The sequence below is a fragment of the Cyprinus carpio genome, chromosome A18 (genome assembly GCF_018340385.1).
Source record: "Cyprinus carpio isolate SPL01 chromosome A18, ASM1834038v1, whole genome shotgun sequence".
In the NCBI taxonomy this organism is placed as follows: domain Eukaryota; kingdom Metazoa; phylum Chordata; class Actinopteri; order Cypriniformes; family Cyprinidae; genus Cyprinus; species Cyprinus carpio.
In genome coordinates, this window is record NC_056589.1 from 24,935,937 (window position 1) to 24,957,587 (window position 21,651).

The 21,651-nt window shown below is 36.0% G+C and overlaps 2 protein-coding genes across 2 annotated transcripts in view; one reads left to right on the forward strand and one right to left on the reverse strand.

Moving 5' to 3' along the window:
• Positions 1 to 14,660, forward strand: part of LOC109109449 (C-Jun-amino-terminal kinase-interacting protein 2-like) — a 28,416-nt gene extending 13,756 nt beyond the window's left edge. The window contains exons 3-12 of the mRNA XM_042775606.1: positions 3,637 to 3,867; positions 4,052 to 4,130; positions 4,605 to 4,799; positions 4,979 to 7,315; positions 8,009 to 8,084; positions 8,278 to 8,569; positions 9,744 to 9,866; positions 10,154 to 10,224; positions 10,370 to 10,468; positions 11,141 to 14,660. Coding sequence (XP_042631540.1) covers positions 3,637 to 3,867; positions 4,052 to 4,130; positions 4,605 to 4,799; positions 4,979 to 7,315; positions 8,009 to 8,084; positions 8,278 to 8,569; positions 9,744 to 9,866; positions 10,154 to 10,224; positions 10,370 to 10,468; positions 11,141 to 11,213 — 3,576 coding nt within the window. The 3' untranslated portion in view covers positions 11,214 to 14,660. The remainder of the gene's footprint in view (positions 1 to 3,636; positions 3,868 to 4,051; positions 4,131 to 4,604; positions 4,800 to 4,978; positions 7,316 to 8,008; positions 8,085 to 8,277; positions 8,570 to 9,743; positions 9,867 to 10,153; positions 10,225 to 10,369; positions 10,469 to 11,140) is intronic.
• Positions 14,661 to 15,457: 797 nt separating this feature from the next.
• Positions 15,458 to 21,624, reverse strand: LOC109082893 (arylsulfatase A-like). Its single transcript, XM_042775607.1, has 8 exons — positions 21,344 to 21,624; positions 20,202 to 20,442; positions 19,861 to 20,079; positions 18,736 to 18,905; positions 18,537 to 18,661; positions 18,310 to 18,437; positions 16,323 to 16,425; positions 15,458 to 16,229 (listed from the first exon to the last, which is right to left on the reverse strand). The coding sequence occupies exons 1-8, from the start codon at positions 21,565 to 21,567 to the stop codon at positions 15,934 to 15,936; spliced, it is 1,506 nt and encodes a 501-aa protein (XP_042631541.1). The 5' UTR covers positions 21,568 to 21,624; the 3' UTR covers positions 15,458 to 15,933.
• Between the last annotated feature and the right edge of the window lie 27 nt (positions 21,625 to 21,651).

A 21,651-nucleotide genomic window follows, 5' to 3' on the forward strand; every position in this document is an offset into this window, starting at 1 on the left:
AAGAAAAGAAAAGAAAAGAAAAGAAAAGGAATTTAAGACTAGGAAGAAAGTTTTGATATAAACAATTCTTTTTTTATTATTAAAAAAAGTGCTTGATATTGGTTTCAGAAGAGCACATCATGAATGTAATTAGGATCTTCATTAATTTAATTTTTATGATAAAAAATGTTCCCTAGCTGTGCACCCCTTATTAAGATAGCTGAAAAGATTGCAAGTTATTTCTAACTTGGATATTCTTACATACATACATATATTAGAATCGCAGGCCCTAATAATGTGCTCACACTAATTAAATATGGTCAGTTTTGATTGATGGAATAATTTGTCGTTTTATCTTGTTGTCTACTGTATTTATTTGCTTGGTCAGTTTCGTTGTTGGTTTTGGTTCTTTTTCTGTTGTAAGCACATTTGAAATAACTGAAATCATTTGGCAAAGTGAAATGGACATGTAATGCGGTCAAAACCTGCCTGGAACTACTTTAGCTGTGCATTTCCCTGAAAATAAATGCACATCTTAGAACATTTGTCAGTCGTTCCTCACAATATTGTTGAGATGTTGTATTTAAAGACATTCGTCAGGTTTTTTTAACCTTAAAATGCTGTTGTGTGTAGGATTATTTTTATAGTCTTATCTTATCTTATTTCTCATCCCACACTTCCATTGCTAATTCCAAAATGATATATTTTGATTTCTTACCATCTTTAAGGCCCACTGGTGTAGAACTTAAGTGCATGTTTCAGGGTTAAATCTGCAATTATAGTGTTTGATGACTGTGTGTGTGTGTGTGTGTGAGAGAGAGAGGGAATAGCTAAGCAGCATGAGATGTGTCATCTTAGTGTCTGTCCAAACTTCTTATAATAAGAGATCAAAGACAAGAGGGTGAGATGTTTTTCTTGTCGAACTCTGTGTGTGTGTGTGTGTGAGAGAGAGAGAGAGAGAGAGAGAGAGAGAGAGAGAGAGAGAGAGAGAGAGTGAGAGTGAGAGAGAGAGAGAGAGTGTGAGAGTGAGAGTGTGTGTGTGTGTGAGAATATTCAGTACGTGTTTGTTGTTTTATATACATTTTATTGTGCATTTCTGACACATCTGCTTTCTAACTCATGTATACAGTGGAAATTATTAGCTGGTAACATCACATTGCAATCTGTTAAACTGAGTGGCACTGTGGCTCAGAACTACTACTGCTAACACTGTATAGACCTTTATTTCTGCTTCTACAGTATTTTATTATTGGATCTTTTTTCATTTGCTTTATTGGATTTTATTATTATTATTATTATTATTGTTATTATTATTTGTATTTATTATTATTTATTATTTAGTATTTTATTATTGGAATCTTATAAAGGGTTGCATATATAGGGTTGACCATGGATAGATACACGGGGAAGTCAAGAACTTTATCTCAGGTTTTAAGTAAAAGCTGACATACATTCAGACAAGAGATTTGATAATGAACTGTATAATGAAAGTAGATTTTAACTGAACATTTTATATTTTAATTCATTTTTCTACAATTACTAAAAAAAAATTAAGAGCATTAAATGGTAGATTTTCAGTACTGGGACATGCTGTCATAATGTTTTGTCAACGTTTTGTCTTTTTTTTCTTTTCTTATAAAATGTATTTTCTTCTATTTATAAAAAATAAATAAATAAACATAAGCTTCAGAAATATGTATTGGGGGGGAAAATGTGAAAACTACCCGTGGTCTTCCCTATTAAGATTCATAATAATATACTATAATATATATTTTGTTTTATGTCTAATTTAAAGTAAACAAGATATGATAACCTGGAAAATGTAACAGTTTTTTTTTTTTTTTGGTTAACTGTAATAAATCAGGCAACACTGATGGACTCATTCAGAACTGATGAATAGGTTGTGTTATGAATTATTCAAGATACCTCAATTATGCAGTGCTGTACTATAGTTAATGTCTCTGCATTAGTATAGATACTCGTCTGAGACATCAGTCGACCCACCTCCTTCCTGCATTTACTGCAGTATACAGCTGATGTGTGTGTGTGCTGTACGTGTTTGTGTGTATGTGTGCTCTTAAAGGTTCTCTTTTCTCTCTATTTACAATCTTATGGTGTTTCCTTTACCTTCTAACACTGCATCTTTTATTTGGTCCTATTCATATCTCTCTTGCTCTGCCTGTACGGTCAGCATCGAGAGCACTGCATTCATTCATGACTTCTGTGTGAGTTCGGCTGGCTCAGCAGAACACTTTTTGCTGGTGTAATGCTGACTCTGTCTCTGAGCAGGGATGTAAATCAGTGCTGGTCAGGGGTGAGGCCTCGTCCTTGGAAATATCAGAATGATTCAACGAGTTTCAACAGAGGATTTATACACTAACTCATGCTGGACAGCTAGAACTACGTCAATACAGCATTATGGCATGTATGTCTCTCTCCTAAGTGTGGTTATCAGTCATAGTGTGTTTGACTGCTGCTGGTTAGGGGTATTGATTTGGTTGGAGAAATGGCGTATAGATTCAGGTCCCTGCAGTGCCAGCTGATTGTGAATCTAATGCAGTGTGAGACTTTTAATGACATCACCCACACACATTTGCCAGGCAACAAACAGAATTGTAACTCTAGTGTGTGCGTTCTTAATTGAGGTGAATATCAGACGTTAGGCTTATGTAAGTGCATTGACTTGTTTTCCTGGAAGGGTGCTGAAACCTGAGGAGCTTTAGCATCGATCACCATCTGCCCTTCCCCATAAGACATGATTCTCTCAGCTTTGTTCAGTCCATCCACAGTCCATCCACTTTCCCTTTTAAACACAAAATTTGTTTAAAATTCATCCTATTTACATTCTTTATACATTGTGAATGATTAAACTCGACTCTGACTTTGAATCTGACTCTGTTTTGGTGTAACATCCACTTTTTACTAACCAGTCAGTTACTGATCGGTAAAATCTAGTCCTGTCCTACACTTAGTATATGCTCTACATTTAGTTTTATTACTATAAAGGAATATACAGGGTAAATAAAAACAAGCTTCTAGTAATGCACTTACAATTATCGTTATTGTTATTTTAAAATTAAAATAAAGAATTGTATGTACCTTATGTCCTTAATTTTTTTAATATAATTGTCCCATAGACTTCAATTCTAAGTGCATTCCTGTAAATACATTGCAACTGAAGGATGCCTAAATTATTTCCTGTTGTAACAACCTCAATTATTTATTTATTTTTTAAATCTAAAATATACCTTTAAACTCACTGTTAGTTTCAATATAACAGTCATAAACATATGCTGTATTTGTCATAAAATATATCTGCAAGATAGAGTTTGTTGTTCCTGTAACACATAGTAACACGTTTCAGAAATTATGGCCTGGCTAGCAGTCAAGTCTTCATCCAGTCCAGGGTGAACATATGGCCCAACTAATGGATGGAACACAACATTAACAGCATAGAAAAAGGTCATGCTGAATCATGCATGGTAGACAGATATTGAATTCTTGTGTATAATTGCTCTTAACTGGTTCATTCAGTCACCTCTTTCAGGCTGCAGTATTGATTTATGGTAATGTTTTACAGTGCTACACCAGATATTATTTTCAGGTAAAATATTTAAAATATTTTTTCTTTCCTTTCTTTTCGTCTTCTTTGTAAAGGACTGCTTAATTCTAGAAAAGAATGATTTCCACCACCCAGTGTGCTCATTCCAAAATGACTTCCAAGAGTTTGAGATGATCGATGATGAAGATGAAGATGATGAGGAAGAAGAAGAGGATGCAGATCCTGATGCCCCTCCCTCACCATCAGCATCTCCTCCCCCCTCTCCTACTCTGGGCACCCTGAAGAGCCGCCCAACCACTCTAAACCTGACTGCACCAGTTTCACAGGTACCTCTAACTCACACCTGACAAAATCAATATATATATATATATATATATATGTGTATGTGTGTGTGTGTGTGTGTGTGTGTGTGTGTGTGTGTGTGTGTGTGTTTTTGTAGGTACCTCTAACTCACACCTTATAAAATTATTTTATATTTTTTTTGTGTGTTTGTTTTTGTGTTTTTATAAGGATTTGTTGTACAACAACAGCAATGTGGCACCACAAAAGTCAAGCTGGCAGGATTCTCTTCAAAACCCGACTTCACAGGGTAATTGTTTGTTCATATATTATATATGTAACAATAATATAAAATAATCTAAAACAGAATTCCAAAACAGATTCCAAGATTCCAAAACATATAAACAGCTTGCAAAAAAAAAAGCTCTATACAAACTTTAACTATTCATACAATTGTCTACACCGATAGCTTTGTTGGCAGAGTGCCGACATACTGTACAGCGCTGCTGTGCTTCGGGCGTCCCATGTTCAAATCCCGACTTGAGTACCTTTCCCGAACCTGCCCCCTTCTCTCTCTCCCACTTCGCTTCCTGTCATGTCTGATCTGTCCTATATCACAATAAAGGCAAAAAGGCCAAAAAATAGACCTTAAAAAAAAAAAAACTATTCATACAAATATTGCATCAGAATGTCACTGATCATATTCTATTGTTTAATATCTATTCTTGACATTTCTGTAGCTATAAATGTAGCCCATTGTTAATAATTTTACTCAACATTTTAGGTTGTTTGTCTCCAAACCACTCTTGCCTTGAGGATGGTTCCCATGTAACTACTACATGCCAGGGGGCTCCAGATACCACCGGCTCTGCCAATGGTACACCGTCAAACCCACCAGGAAATTGTGTTCTTCATCAGTCACCTGGCAGGCCGCTGCTGTATGACTTTGAAGGCAACAGACGAGAGCAACCAGAATACGGTAAGAAGTCTGATTGTGTTGCTAATGGCTAATCCAAATTAATATACAATATATCCATGATGTTGCTTGTATTCGATGCCTCCAACTACATTTTTAATTTTCTCCTTTCCTTGTCAACTTATCTAAATTCCCCTCCATCTCTCTTTTTCTTTCTATATTTTTCTCGTCTTCCAAACCAGGCTCCTTTGGTCAGCATAACTTGTCAAGTGGGTCTGAGGCGAATGAGGTGAAACCTGATGTTGAGGAATCCACTCTAAGTGAGCTTGTTCCCTCAGTGGATGACTGCACTTCCCAGTGCTCTGACACTGAGGTCGACCATGACCTGAATGGTCATGCCAAACGTCGACCTTGCCGCTCTCGACCCAGTGACACTTATACTGTGACCACAGAGAGCGCTGATGACCCAGAGCTGGAAAATGATGGCACCAGTAGGTGTCTGTCCTCAACCGCACCTCTTGGTAACGATGCTGAGACTCCGCTATCGGATGAGGAGCTGGACAAAGAGTTTGACATTGACTTCATAAGTAAGGATACCTATGATCAAACCTGCAAGGAAGCTGAGGCCTCTTCTTACGTTGAGTTCCCCTGCATTGAACCAGCTGAGTCCATTTCTGTCTCTAGCTATGTTTCGTCCAGTCGATCAGATGTGCTTGATGCTATGGACGAACCTCGAAACATGCATCTGGGTCAACCTGCTGCTGCAAATGACACAACTTCTCCTTCTTCTGATCCTGGTATCGCTGATATGAATGCCAAACGCTATGCGGAGTCAGACCGCCACAGCGATGACCTTAGCTCTCCTGGATCAGACTCTGATATTGAAGGGGAACTTGAGGCTGCGTTTGCATGTGATCCTCTTGCGAGTAACATGATTTCCTCCATCTCGGAGACAGAGCTGGACCTGACCAGTGAATCTAGCAGCGGGCGTTCCTCACACCTCACCAATTCCATTGAAGAAGCCAGCTCCCCAACCTCAGACCAAGAACTTGACCAGGAGCTGGACCCTGAGCAGGACAGTGGTATTGTAGGTCTAAAAGCTTCTCTTCTTCTGGGCCAATCTGAACCAATTAAACAAGAACCTTCACCAGGTCTAGATCCCGGCCCAGACATGTTACAACTAGATGATGGCCAAGCTCTGATGGGCCTGCAGAATGTAGACGATGAACAGGGTTATGAGCACCAGGCTGATCCAGACGAGACTCTTCCCCCTGCTGTCCCCTGTGAGGATAGCGGCTCTCAGCAGCTGTTGTTGAAGATTGAGCCTGACCACAGTCTTGAGAGCTTCAAACGCTCGTTCTATTTGCCTGTTGGCCCCAAACTCATGCCCTCTGTGGACGAGTATGATGGTAACAGTGAAGGAGAATCAGAGTCAGATTCAGAGGACGAGCTCAGTGAAAACTCTGATTCTCCTTGGCTTCTCAGCAACCTGGTCAACAGGATGATCTCAGAAGGCTCCTACCCAATCAGCTGCCCAGAAGAGTGCCTCAAACGCTCAGCCTCCATCTCTGACACCATTTCACCCTCATCGGACCTGGAAACAGATACTTTCAATGAGAAGGATGCCTGCGATTCACAAAAGCAGAAATCTGAAGAAAAGTCACAGGGGGTGACCTCTGAAAAGTCAGAGATGAGACTGGATGAAGAGAAGGAGAGAGAAGCCAGCTATGTATCTGAAGAGGGACAGAAGGAAAGCAAGAGAACGGACTCTTGTCTGTACATGAGCAACCCCATATATGGCAATGCTACACCCGTCTTTACCGAGGGATTCGAAATGAGGGCAAAGAATTATGAATCGGAGGACTTCCCATCCCAAAGCTCCTTAAAAAACAAGCAGAAAGAAGAAGAGGAGGAGCCTAATAATGACTTGATGATGGAGAGAATGAAGGAGCTGGAGTCTCCCAGCTTGAGCGAGAGCATAATCAGTGACAAGGACGAGGGACGGGAGACACGGATCGATCAGATCACTTTGCAGCGAATCACAGAAGTCAAAAACAGCCTTACGCTGGACATCCCAACAGCACAGACCAATCACTGTTTCAGTCTTACGTACTCGACAGATAATGATGAAGATGAGCAAGATACCTCCCCTTTTCTGGAGGATCTTCACAAGGTACATTCACCCTATGGAAACGAGGCTTACTTGGACAGCTCCCCACCTATTGACGAAAGTGTGCGAGAGTTGAGGAACATAACTTCTGACCGGCCCATCGATGACTCCTTGGCATATGATTCAATGAAGTACACCCTAGTGGTGGATGAAAACACAACCCTTGAGCTGGTGAGCCTGAAGCGCTGTACCTCTGTTCTTAGTGAGGACAGTGATGGACTCTCTACTATCTGTGATGAAGAAGTTGTTGATGAAGATGAAGACATTTATGGGCAGGGCCAGATGGTAGGAGGCATGAGACCAGATTTGCTGTTAAGCTCCTCTGAAGAAGACTCCTCCCCCGAGGCGGATTTACCTTTCTCAAAGAAGTTCCTCAATGTGTTTGTCAACAGCACGTCACGGTCCTCCAGTAAGTGAAAGTTAACATTGTGCACAGTAGAGTTAAGGGATAGTTCACCCAAAAATCTGTCATCATTTACTCACCTTCATTTCATTCCAAACTTGTACACAAAATGAGATGATTTTAAAAAAGTTTTTTTTTTGTCCATACAAAAGTCGAAAGTCAGCGGTGTGCAGTGTTGTTTTGGACCCCATTAACTTTCACTGTATGGAATGAACCATTGATTTTGATTTCTTTGAAAGATTTCTTAGTGGCAAAAATCCATCCTTTGTTATAGTTTGCTCTCTTGTGCGATTAAACTAATATGACTAATAAAGCAAAATTTTTAAAGCTACTGTAAAGGTTTAATACACAAATATGCACAAGTAGGTAACGCAAAATAAATGGTTGTATATTACTGAAAGAATTACCAAATTTAATTGACTCCCATTCACAGATCCATTTTGAGGTCTTTTAGTTCAGTTTTAGAGATTTAGATGATCATTTTACATAATTTAGGAGCCTGTCTCGCTGAACAGGAAGGATATTTAATAATCCTAATGAGATGAGATCAGAAGATGAAGGATTTTGTATGACCTGCTTCTAAATGAGTTTTGCAGTACTCTGTGACACACACACACACATGCACACTCAGAGAATCTACCTTGGGGCTTATATCTCAGTATACAGTGACATAATGCATCTGCATTATGTGTGTTTCAGGCACAGAGTCCTTTGGGCTTTTCTCGTGCACTATAAATGGAGAAGAAAGAGATCAGACTCACAGAGCAGTCTTCAGGTGAGCAATGCTGCCCACACTATAACCTAAAACACCTACAGTAGCTCTAATAAAAAGCTCCAGTCTGGTTTAATGTCCAATCACAAACTCTCAACGAAATCTTCTTTTGTAATATCTATTAAAACAGTTAATTGACTGCTCATAATATCTATTGCAAGCAATGCAAATGCAAGTTTTAATGTTCATGCTGCAGGTTCATCCCACGACATGCAGATGAGCTGGAGTTAGATGTTGATGATCCATTATTCGTTGAGGAAGAGGAGGATGATTACTGGTACCGTGGGTACAACATGCGCACAGGGGCCAGAGGAATTTTCCCAGCGTACTATGCCCACGAGGTTGTTGGCCAAACAAAAGACCTGTGTGTTTCCATAGCAATGAAGAGGAACCCTGCTTGGATGGAAAGCTTCCGAGTGCAGTTCCTGGGTTCAGTGGAAGTTCCTTATCACCAAGGCAACGGCATCCTGTGTGCTGCCATGCAGAAGGTACCATAAACAGGAAATGTATCAGTTTGTGCTTTACTTGTGTGAGACTTAATGAATGCACAATGTTACATCATATGATGCAAGCAGGAACTAATGTGTTAGTTTTAGTGCGGTCAAAATTAATGCGTTAACGCATGCAATTAATTTTTCCAGTTTAATAGCATTAAAAATATTTAACACGGTGCTAGGGATTGCAACCCCACTCACAACTGCTGCTTCTGTCTCTTTTTTCTTGACAAGAATTGCATTTTTGCATTACAACCACAACAGGCGCACGCACAAATTCGCCAGTGTGCTGCATATCATTTCATATTAAAGTGCAAAATAAACTTAGAGCATGCAATGTCGTTATGTCACCAGTTAAGTCACGAAATTACCAAAAAAGGCGATTAAAGCCGCCTTCAACTGTGCATGTATGTAAATATTTGTTAAATATGATTCACATTAAGTCACATGTCTCTCAAATGCAGTGGTTTTCAAAACTCTCCCCTTAACACACCCAATTCAACTCTCAGCTCATACGAAAATATTAATTGTGTCAGATCCACATCATGTTCATCAGCGGCAGCTCTTAAAGTAATAGCAGCCAAAATAACCTAATAAACCTGCTGCTGAGATGTCTGTTCATAAAAAGAACAAAAGAAAAAAGAGGAAATCAATAACTTCTGTAGTATTAAGGATTCATCCATGTTTAATTTAGAATTTAGTGTTTGATGACTTTATTCAATTCCTGTATATTTCCTACTTGCTGAAGGGCATAGGTAGCCAAATATGACATTCATTATAACAGGCTTATGTTAAGATAGTTTTAAGTTCACTTAAATTAGAAGTTGTTATTTTTGAAAGTGTAATTGTTAAAATTGATAGCTCTAAATTATACTGTAATGTTGAATGGCTATAGTCAATGGTTTAATATTAGGGGGAAAAATTGTTTTCAGTAGTATTGGTATCAGTGATACTTGCCTTCAGTCACAAAAAAGATGCCACTTAACAAATGTTTAAAAATATACTGTCTCTGTAATTAATTTGAACATTGCATGTGTAATTATTGCAATTTAAATGTTTAAAAACTTTAATGTTATGTGGGATTAATCGTGATTAATTTCAGAAATAATGTGTGATTAATTTTTTTTTTTTTTTTTTGATTGACAGCACTAGTTTTTTTGTCTTTTAGATCGCTATGGCAAGGAAGAGGACGGTGCATCTTCATCCCCCATCTATTTGTGAGCTGGAAATAAGCCTGCAGGGTGTGAAACTAGTCATGAGTTTGGATGATGAGTATGACCTTTCAGGGGAGGTAAGAGAGAGAAAATTTAAAGGTGCAGCTTTCAATAAAAAAAAATTTAATAATTTTTTTTTTGCCCTGCTGGATATGAGTATGTACAAGTCATGTGATCTCATATACCTTTTTATATTTATTTATTTATTGTTTGGCTATTGAAACTCGTGTAAATGAATTTGAATTTAATTAGAAAACCTTTTAATACATAGATGCTTAGTATACATTAGGAGAATTTATACATTTCAGTATTTTGCTTGGATTTTGATATTTATTATAATTCCTCTTCTCATTTCTTTTCATAGTTTGACAGATGTAGTCACTTCTTCCAAATGAAAAACATCTCCTTCTGTGGATGTCATCCTAAAAACAACTGGTAAATACACACGCATACATTACCACTGTCTATTTCTTTTAGTAAACCCCAAAACAAGTCTTCAAGTCTTTATGCATTTTATCAATTTGGAAGATTTTGCAGGTCAAAATAAGACTTGTCCCTCTCTCTGTGTGTCTCTTTGTAGTTATTTTGGTTTCATCACCAAGCACCCGATGCTGAACAGGTTTGCATGTCACGTCTTCGTCTCACAGGACTCCATGAGACATGTAGCTGAGTGTGTGGGGTGAGTTTAATGCACTTAAACGTCACAAAAACATTCACAAAAATCTTTTGAGACTGAGAATAGCGAGCCAAGGTGAAAAGAAGAGAGGAGAAGAGAAGTAAATACGAGTGATCGATCTCTGCACCATTATCAAAGCAGACTGCTGTGTGAATTATTAAAGCTTCTCTCTTTTGGAGAAGACAGTAGACCCGAGTTATGGGCCCCAGCAGGAGGCAGCTAGCTCTGCCACAATGCATAAATATAACCTTATGAACATATACAATATGATAGCCTTATCATTTAGCACAGAAATGAAGAGGAAAAAGTTAAAGAACAGAAACTAAAGATGTTTTGATGATGATACTTTGTTTTCATCATGTTAATTACACAAGAAATAAAGATAAAAAGAGAGAAGCTCATCAACCTGTGCACTTGTACAGACTCACAGCTTTAGTTTTCTGTAGAGTTGAAATTATTTTGCACACTTTATGCAACTAGAAAAGCATCCTGCTATGTAGTTAGCTGGTGTGACTAGCTGTGTTATAGTGTGTGCTGGGCTTAAAGTAGACTTGAAATCAAAATTGACCTTATTTAAATTTGTATTTAAATCCTGGTTTATTGTGAACAAATTGGTGTATGTTCAAAGGTGTATGTTGTGATCACGTACTGTATGTCCATGTGTGCTTGTTTCAGACGGGCATTCCAGGAGTACTACCAGGAGCACTTAGAATACGCCTGTCCTACCGAAGATATCTACCTTGAGTAAAGGAGGAAAAGGGTAACCATGGCAACTGGCTGTCCCTCACGACAGATGTCTGTTCCTGGGCTTGGCCACTACGAGGCGCCTGGCAGCCTTCTCAAATGTAACATAGGCCTCATCTCTTTATTCTCTTCCTCAGTTTCTCTTGTTCTCTCGACATGAACTGAGCTGAATACTTTACATATAGGCTCTTAGTGGTCTGTCTATTTATTTAAATGTTTATCAGTTAATTTAATCTCTTCACTGAGATGGATTGCTTGTTTATTTAACTTTTCTACTATATAATTAGGGACATGGTTTTGGGGTGGATACATCAGTTTTAACTTTTCTACTATTATATATATATATATATATATATATATAGTCCTGGTGTAGAAAAGGCAACATATGACTTCACATGTTTGATTGCATGGCTTTCAGGGTTATGCTCACAAACACACATACACACACACACAGGAGATCTAACAATGTCTAAAAGCAAAAGGCGATCAGAGGTTTGAATCTGAAGACCAGGATTTTTTGTAAATATGTATTTGTCCGATTCTGATACATTGCTGTACTGGGTTTGTACTAAAGAGAACAGGGCAGTAGGACGTGACCTGGAATCATTGATGGGTCTACAGATTGTCTGTTCTGATGTAGTAGAAGGCTTACTGTACGTTTCTGATTTTACTGCAATGTAAATACTGTACAAATAGAGATGACTGTAGGTGAATACAGATGCTACAATACATCACGGTATGCAAATATCCTGCGCCATCTGTCTGCGAATGAAAAAGTGGGACGGATTGCAGGTCAGCAGGCTGGGTGTAGATGGATCTAGAGATGGTTCGGTGAGTCTAATCAAGTCATATCTGGAGCATATTTGACCCCAAAATCACAATAAACTATTAAGAAATTATATTTTGTGGAAAGATGATTATTTTTTGCAACTGTGACATTACATTTATATCAATGTTTAACATCCACAATTACTGTAATTCATCCAGATGTTTCAGTTTTTGAGGTTTTGTGTATAATTTTAATTATTTACATTGCCATTGTGACATTTCCATCACAGTTAAACACACACAATTATTGTAATGCATCCAGATGTTTTAGTTCTGGGTTTATTTTTAGTTGGTTTTCATTGATGATTCTCAGTAATACAGTTACAAAAATCATCCTGACAATATTTTTTATTTCAAATCGGCATGCAATTAGGGCTGTGCTACAAATATTACCATTATATATAAATAACTTACAATGATTGTATCATTCATATCAATATTTATTCAAATCATTAATAATAATAATGGAGAGTGAGGTGAGGGAATGTGCTATATTGTCATGAAACAGAACAGGCTTTATTTTCGTGCACAATAAAAGTTATATATTTTTCATTTAATTTTGGGGTAAAATATTACTCAGATATCGACTTTGTGTGATTCACCCGGTTGGCTATGCTATAGCACAGTCCTTTGGGCATTCAGTCAGATAATATTTCTCCAGCTCTCAAACCTGACAGCCCCTCTACTTACCATTGTCTGCTGTCTTGTATGATCGTCAGGTTGAAATGACACGTTTAAGCCTGATATAGCCCACCTCTCATGCTTTCAACATTTGCAGGTAGATATTTCAGAGAGATGCAATGCTTACAGACAGTAAGCATAATGAGTAAAAAGACTGTCCCAATTAATTGGGAAACACACTGAATGCAGGAGTATTTTACCAGTGGACTGGATAATTTACTGCTCAGTTAATTTGCAGGACAAATACTGCTTCATATTAAACCGCTAAAGAATGAAATACCCTTATTCTGTCCTGTGAAACAATGAATAAGTGAATGTTATTTATGTAGATGCCATGTGATTATATAATAAGCTCAGGACATCTGAAAACAATCTTCGTGTATTGTTTTGTCTCAGCTCTCTTACTTCTAACTAGCCCTTGTCCTGACCTTGACCGCCGCTGCTGAGACTGAACAGAACAGATCCCCCTGCTGGCTTCATACAATAATGACCTACAATAATATTTACCTCATTCAATCTGATGAATGCAATTCAGGGCCATGCAACAGCTCACAATCAGAATCATGATGTGAAGACATTCAGGTAATATTACAGGAAAATGTGTGTAGTTCTATTTAAAAATGGCTTGATTTTATCCAAGATGCTATATGTGGTACATGGATAAGTCAAAATTATGAAGAGATTACATATTTTTCATCACACCCTGTCAGGTAACTTCCTGTTTTATTATCTAGAAATGAAGGGCTGCGTTTGGAATGAAGTGGAATATTAGCATACTGCATACTACATACTGTGTAAACCTCATTACATTACAAAAATCCGTCTTAAGATTTATCAGTCTGTCAAAATAATAAATCAAGGAGATTCAGCATTCAGCATCCTGGTCTTTGTGTTCTTTTATACTGCACATTTTGGCAAAACATCTGAATTTTTCATGCACACTGCATTGGGGGTATACTAGTATGCATAGTATGGTAGTATGCTATTTTGAACACAGCCCAACGTTCCCTGCACACGGGACTGTATGCTCCAGCATCCTGCAATCTGTTTCCATGGTTACCCGTTCATTTGTGACGGTGACACTCTCACGGAAGGAGTTTTATGTTTTAAATGTGTCTTGTTTTTGGTTAGATTGCTGTAAATATTCTAGAGTCAGGATCACCATGCTGTGTCCTTTCTGTTTAGTATGTTATTGAGATTAATATGTAAATTTAAAAGAAATAAGATGATAATAATAATGTCGACGATAACAATCTTACAACCAAAAGCCAACTGTGATGGGGTGAAAAGATATAAATAGCTTTGAATTGGTATTTGTATCTTTCCTTTATCTGCTTTACATCGGTATTCATCTGTTGTTGGATGTGTGGTCACCATGTGCGGAATAACATGCAATCGCTGACTTTCTAACAGATCCGCCGTGTCATTCAGATCTTCATTCACAAACAGACATGCATCAAATGCCCAAAAACTCATTCATCATTGAATGTAATGGGTCAAATCAGCAATTTTGTCTCATTTATGAACAAATATAAATCAGAGCTCTAAATCCTTAGTTATGACTGTTACATGACATTTTTTTGGTGTGTGTGTTCATACAGTAAATGAATATCTTAAATATTTTAGCCTTCACTTCAGCAATTTGTAGTGACAAGTTGGCTGTGAAACCCCTAACACATTCAGGCAGAGCATCTAATACTTCTTGATTACTTAAGCTTGGGTAGCTGAAATACAATTACAAGAAATACAAAGTTCTGGACTAAAACGTACATAATTCAGTCCTTCACTGTATAACAGAAACAGCTTCAGTATGACAAAACTATGTATCTTGTATCTTTAAAAATTACAACTTGTAAAGAAAAAACAAAAAACATGAAAAAAAAATCTCACTGCCTTGTCATGGATTTGGTCTTATGAATAAAATACTATATGCTTGATGTCACCAAAGTGTTTCTAAGAGGTGTTATTTTAGTATATTTTAGATACTGTTACAGAAAGTTTTTTTTTATTTTTTTTTATTTTAGTCATTGTGTTGTGGTTTATAATTTTTTAAAAGATGTTTGCATAGTTTTTGTTTGTTTTAAATTTTATTTATTTTGGCGCATTTTGTTTATGTTTTTCAGTTAACTTTCATTTTATTTCAAGCAACATTATTATTATTATTATTATTATTTATTTTTTAGATTCAGTTAACTATAATAACCCTGCTTATGAGTTTGCTTGGCAAAGGTGACACTTCGGCGCTTTTGGGACTGATGCTGGTGGACGACAATTCTGTAAGTTCTCTGTGTCATGTTTGTCATCTACATTTTAGGCTGTCTTTAAACGGCAAATGTTAAGATTCAAATGCTAAAAAACACAAAACCATATTTTTTTTTTACTCCTCAACTATTGTTTTATTTAAGAACATACAGTGCTTAACTTCAGGAATTACAAAATGTATCATTAATTTAATATCTCGTATATTTAAGATATCAATATTTTTGGTGGGGTAGGGTTTAGATTAAAGATCTCTGCCCTAGTAATAAAAAAAGACCTTTTTAATTTGCGCTGTTTAATTTCGACCATGCAAATATAATGTGGTAATATACATATTTAATTAGTATATTAATATAAGCAATTTTCTATACTCTGTAATAAATGGGTTGCCATTCAGTTAGTTCAGCCTTGTATACTGTACATATTACAAGGAGGAATAAAATATATCAAGACCATAGTTCTTTAACTTCCTTTTATTTCTAAATATCACTCCATAAGACTGATATTGAATGAACCTCAAAAGACAGTATGACATAAACATTCATACATTTGTGCTTAACAATACACACCCATCATAACTCTAATACTCTTCTATTCCCTTTGAAACCAGTCACTGTTAACAGCCTATTATTGTTTCAGTGAACTAGTCAGAGCCACATTTTGGTCTTCAAACTGAGAGATAAGTGAGACAATAAATAACTGAAACATTGTTTTTAGCATTCATAATCATTCTATGCACTAATTGGAGTATTTGTAGACAAAAAAAGCAGAAGGATCAACTTCATTTTTTATTAAATCTTTTAATTTGTTTTCCTTCATCAAAGAACCTAAACTGAAAAAGATTTCAGAAATGTTCAAAAAGAAAAATCAAGTAAACACAGTCAGTCTTTCGGAGGGCTGGTGAATTGTAATTTCATGTTATTGTGGTGGTGCTGGGATTTGGCAGTGTGCTTCCATTAAAGTGCAGAAGTGCAGTGGCAGCATTCGGGTTTAGGGGTGCAATTAGGAATGCAGCAGGGCTCAAGTGCAGAGTCTCTCCCTTTGGCAATCTCACTCTCTCCAAACACCATAGAAGCCTCAAAGTGCTCCTTCGCGGCCTGGATTTGCTTGAGTACAGAGTCCCATTCGGAACTGTTAAGGTTATAGTATTCTGAGGGATCTGACTCCAAGTTATATAGTAAAGGAGGATCATGATGCAGGAGAGGAAGTGATGAGCAGTCGCTGTCTGGGGTGCTTTGACTGTGACTTGCACCTGAGTTATGGGAGAAAAGACAAAACAGAAATAAACAAGAAGGAGAGGTAGGAAGGTGAGGTTTATATAGAGTCTAAGAAACGGTGAACTTACCCCGTGTATAGTAATGCGCTTTGAAATTTTTCCATCTCACTGCAAACACGCTATGCTTCTCACTTGGATCAGTCGGGTAGTAAAAGATGGTCTGTCTTTCACTCTGAAACAATGACATTTTGGCTCATTTTGGAGGAGTACATGCAGTTTCAGGTTTATTTGTCACTTACTTATCCTTACAAAGGTAGTGAAAAAATAATAAAAATCTAGACAGTGTAGTGCAACAGAGTAGAGCAGGGTCTCAAGAAAAGTTTTTAAAGTGCAGGCTCATTGTCAGTGCTTGTTCAGGGTAAAATAGTAATTAAGTAAAATAAATAATAATGACAGAGATATTTGGTAAACTATTTCTTTAACCATTTTAAATATTTATACATAGTGTCTCCAAAATCTATAATCGAACAATACACTATAAAACAACTGAGATTCTGAGATGCTAAAAAAAATATGTCTAATGGATGTATACGAAGGTTAACTGACTGAAGGCAAGAATGCTTCTTGTATGCTACGAAAAAAACATAAATATATATATATAAATATATGTAATATAGCCTATATATATATATGTACAGTACAGGTCAAAAGTTTGGAAACATTACTATTTTTAATGTTTTTGAAAGAAGTTTATTATGCTCATCAAGCCTGCATTTATTTGATCAAAAAATACAGAAAAAAAATAATATTGTGATATATTTATTACATTTAAAATAATTGTTTTAAAATTTATTATACTTTAAATTATCATTTATTTCTGTGATGCAAAGCTGAAATTTTTAGGATCATTATCACATGATCCTTTAGAAATCATTCTAATATTGATGATTCATTATCAAAGTTGGAAACAGTTCTGCTGCTTAATATTTTTTCAGAACATGTGATATTTTTTTAGGACACTTTGATGAATAAAAAGTAAAAAAAAAAAAAAAAAATGGAGAAGCTATGTTTTAATATATATAAATATTTTGTAATAACAATATACACTACTGGTCAGTTAATTGGGGTCAGTAGTTTTTTTTCTTTCTTTTTTTTAAATAAAATCAATACTTTTATTCAGCAAGGATGGTGTAAATTGATAAAAAGTGATAGTAAAGAAAATATATTATTAGAATATATAATTAGAAATTTTTTTTTTATTTTGAAATAAATGCAGTTCTTTTTAACCTTTTATTCATCAAATATATTAGACAGCGAGAACTGTTTCAAACACTCATAATAAATCAGATATTAGAACGATTTCTAAATGATCATGTGATAGATGGATGTTACTGTGACACTGAAGGCTGGAGTAATGATGCTCAAAATTCAGTTTTGCATCACAGGAATCAATTATTTTTTTAAAGTATATTCAAATAGAAAAACTAATTTTTAAGTTGTAATAATATTTCACAATATTACTGTTTTTTATGATATTTTTGATTAAATAAATGCAGGCTTGATGAGCAGAAGAGACTTCTTTCAAAAACATTAAAAATAGCAATGTTTCCAAACTTTTGACCTGTACTGTATATATATATATAAATATACACTACTGTTCAAATGTTTAGGGTCAGTAAGATTGATTTATTTTTTTAAAGAAATTATTATTTTGTTCAGCAAGGATGCATTAAATTGATCAAAAGTGACAGTAAAGATTCTGACAAACACGTTTTTACAAAAAAAAGAATTTTTTTTTATATATAATCAGCATATTAGAATGATTTCTGAATGATCCTGTGACACTGAAGACTGGAGTAACGATGCTGAAAATTCAGCTTTGCATCACAGGAATAAATGACATTTTATAATGTATAAATAGAAAAATAATATTTCACAATATTACTGTTTTTCCTGTATTGTTGTTAAAATAAATGCAGCCTTGGTGAACATAAAACACTGCTGTGAAAATCACGTTTTACTAAACTTACTGACCCCAAACTTGTGAAAAATAATGAATGTATAACTGTAAGTGTTCATGTAAATATATTTCTCTTTTGATCATTTGTTCTCTTACCGGTCTGTGATTCAACAGGATGTTTGTCATGTCGAACCCGTCCAGTTGAACGTCAGGTAACGCAGCTCCAGCCAGTTTGGCAAAGGTGGGCAGAATGTCCAAAGAGCTGGCCAGAGCACGGGTCACACCTTTGAATGATGGGAACATATAAATTAAATCAATTTCATAAAAAAATTGTATATTTCTTGCTGCTGGATTCAGACGCAGAATAGTTTATCTCTCAGCACCTGGTTGGATGGATCCAGGCCAATATGCGATGGCTGGCTCTCTCATTCCTCCTTCATAAGTCGTGCTTTTGCCACATTTCATCAGTCCTGCGTTTCCCCCACGAGACTTCCGCATGAGCTCTGGCCTGCGAACGCACACAAATATAGATGTTAAGGCAAACAGAAAAACACAAAGCATGGACTAAGGAGAAACACTTACCCGTTGTCACCAGTGAAGAAGATGAGAGTGTTGTTGATCACACCCGTCTCCTCCAGAGTTTGCAGAATCTTCCCCACAGTGCCATCAAACTCCATCAGAGAGTCACCGAACGGCCCACGAGGAGACTTCCCTGCATAGTCTGCGCCTGCATACTGAGGGTAGTGTGTGTGCTGGAGAGACAGAGACCAGGCAAAAAGTCATTAAGCACATACTCTGAGTGTGTTTATAAGAGATCAGAACATTAAAACTCCCATTTATTTTAAAACACATTTTGTAAATCTTTCAAGAAAGACCTACTATGAGCTACTTTGATGCTAAACACTACAGAAACCTTTAGAAAAATCAGTGCAATTTCAACTTTTGATTTTAATTTTATTTACATTTAAAATGGAAAAAAAAGTAAATTTATCTTTATCATTTATTTTAATTATTCAAATAATAATTTATTAATCGTAATTATTTAGTTCATTATTATTCAGTTCATTATTATTTTCAAGTCATGTTCATTCTCAGTGAAGAACTACACTACCCACAATCCTCTTTGACTCATCCAATCAGAAAAGTCACTGTTACCAAGGAAATGGAAATCGTGCCAAAAAGAAGTAATCAAATTACTTCAATAAAACATTACTAATGACATAAATAATCCTCCCTACACTCCCAAACAACTTATATTTTTGTATTAAAATAAGTTATCAAATTAACTTAAATGAATTATTATTATTGAATTAATTATTCTTCCATATATACGATATTATACATAATATTATATATATTTATGATCCCGAACTATAGCATCTGAGTAGTTGTTATATATCTTTTATTTTGTTTTCTTTAAATTACAACATTCAAGTGTTGGGATGTGTCTTCATACATTCGCAGTGCTTCATGGGATGTCTTCATTAAATTATTAAAAAATTAAATTTAAGTTAATAGCATCTTTCTTCTTTTTGACTCTCTCGACTCATTTTTTAGTTGGTTTTTATTAAAAGTTGGTTTCTTTAACATTTTGAATTATTTGTTTTTTTATTAAGGAGCATTTTTAGAAACATTATTTAGAGGCATTTTAGAAATTGTTTAAAACATTACAAAAATGATTTGATTGAGATTGTAGTTTTGACTCACATGTGAAGGATAGTACAGGAAGAAGGGGTGGTTATTTTGGACAGCATCACTGATGAACTGAGAGGCAAATTCGCTGTAGGCCTTCTCCAGCTGCAGGAAGTCTGCAGGCTGCCGCTTGATATTCTCATTACACATGAGAGGTACAGTTACAACACCCTGATCACAGAAGCCATAGCACTTCACATCCGGAGGGAAACATGTGAGATTCTGACAGGGGCCCTTTGATAGAGACAGAGCAACAAAATTAATCAGATGAAACTCCTGCATTAAAAATATATATTATAACAATGCTATGCAATTTCTTGGTGAAAACTGTGAATATTTCAAGAAAACCTAATGACCTGGTCGTGTGAGTATGGGATACCGAGATAACTGTCAAAGCCCTGTCGAGTGGGCAGGTAAATGCCATTCGGCCCGACGCCCAGGTGCCATTTGCCCACTATGGCTGTAGCGTAACCCTTAGATTTAAGCACCTCTGCGACAGTGGTCTCGTTGAGCGGGAGACCCCCTTTTGAGCCCGGATAGAGCACACCAGGATAGATCCCGGATCGAGTCTGATAGCGACCTGTTAGCAAGGCTGCCCTGGACCAAAAATAGTATGTAAAAAAGAATGCTGCCCAGTAGTATGATTACTTGTCAGAATGAGGGTGAATTTTGATGTTGGTTCATGAAAGGTCAAGCTTAACAAATATACAATTTTTTAAATTTAGGTCATAGTATTTCTTGCATACAGAAAATACATATGATATGCTTAATATACATCTTGAATACTGCAGAAATAGTAGGCCTATTAGTAGGACGCTTATGATAGTTTCGAAACAAAGTCGATGAATATTACTCTGTATTCTGGCGCCATCTTCTGTGCAAGGCACTAAATGATCAATTATGGATTATGTAAAGTCGGTGATGATTATATATCATCAAGGGATATATTAATACATAACAAATCAAGGGACATTTTTTGTTTTTGTTTATAAAAAAAATTAATTATAGCAGAAATAGCAGTTGGCCTGTTAGTACTATGTTTAAAATAATTAATAATAATAATAAATAAAATAATAAAAAAATAAACATTTTATAATTATTGCAGAAATAGTAGGCCTAATAATAGTACAATATGATATGACATCTATAAGAGATCTAATCAATAAATCAAAGGAAATGTTTTGAAAAACAAAAAACAAAACAAACAAAAACAGAGCAGCCTCAAACTACTACATATAAACTAAAATAATAGTACAATAATATATATATATATATTTTTTTTTTTTTTTTTTTTTTTTGAAAAAAACGACATTTTTTAAAAAAACAAATATAAAAATAAATAAATAAATAAAGCTGGAATGGTGATTCAAAAATTCTCAAAAGCAGGTGTACAAATGAATGCACGACTATAAATGAAAGTATACTGATAATAGGCTGGATAACAGGTGGATTTGGTTTTACTTTTCTCAAGAAACAAAAATAATGCATTTGGTTTTACCTGGAGGGGCTGCACACGGCACTCGTGACGTAGAAGTCGGTAAACCGCAGCCCGCGCGCTGCCAGTCGGTCTAAATTCGGGGTGAGAGAGCTCGGGTGTCCGAAACACCCCAGATCACCGTAACCCAAATCATCGGCGAACAGCAGCACAAAGTTCAGCGGCGATGCGCGAGCACACTGAGCTGTGATCAGTGCAAACAACGCAATCACACTCAATAAATCCATAATCCGACACGCAGGTCAAAAAATCTTTACAATTTATGAAAACGTTATTGAAAGTTCCTGCTCGCTAATTAAGTAATTAATCTT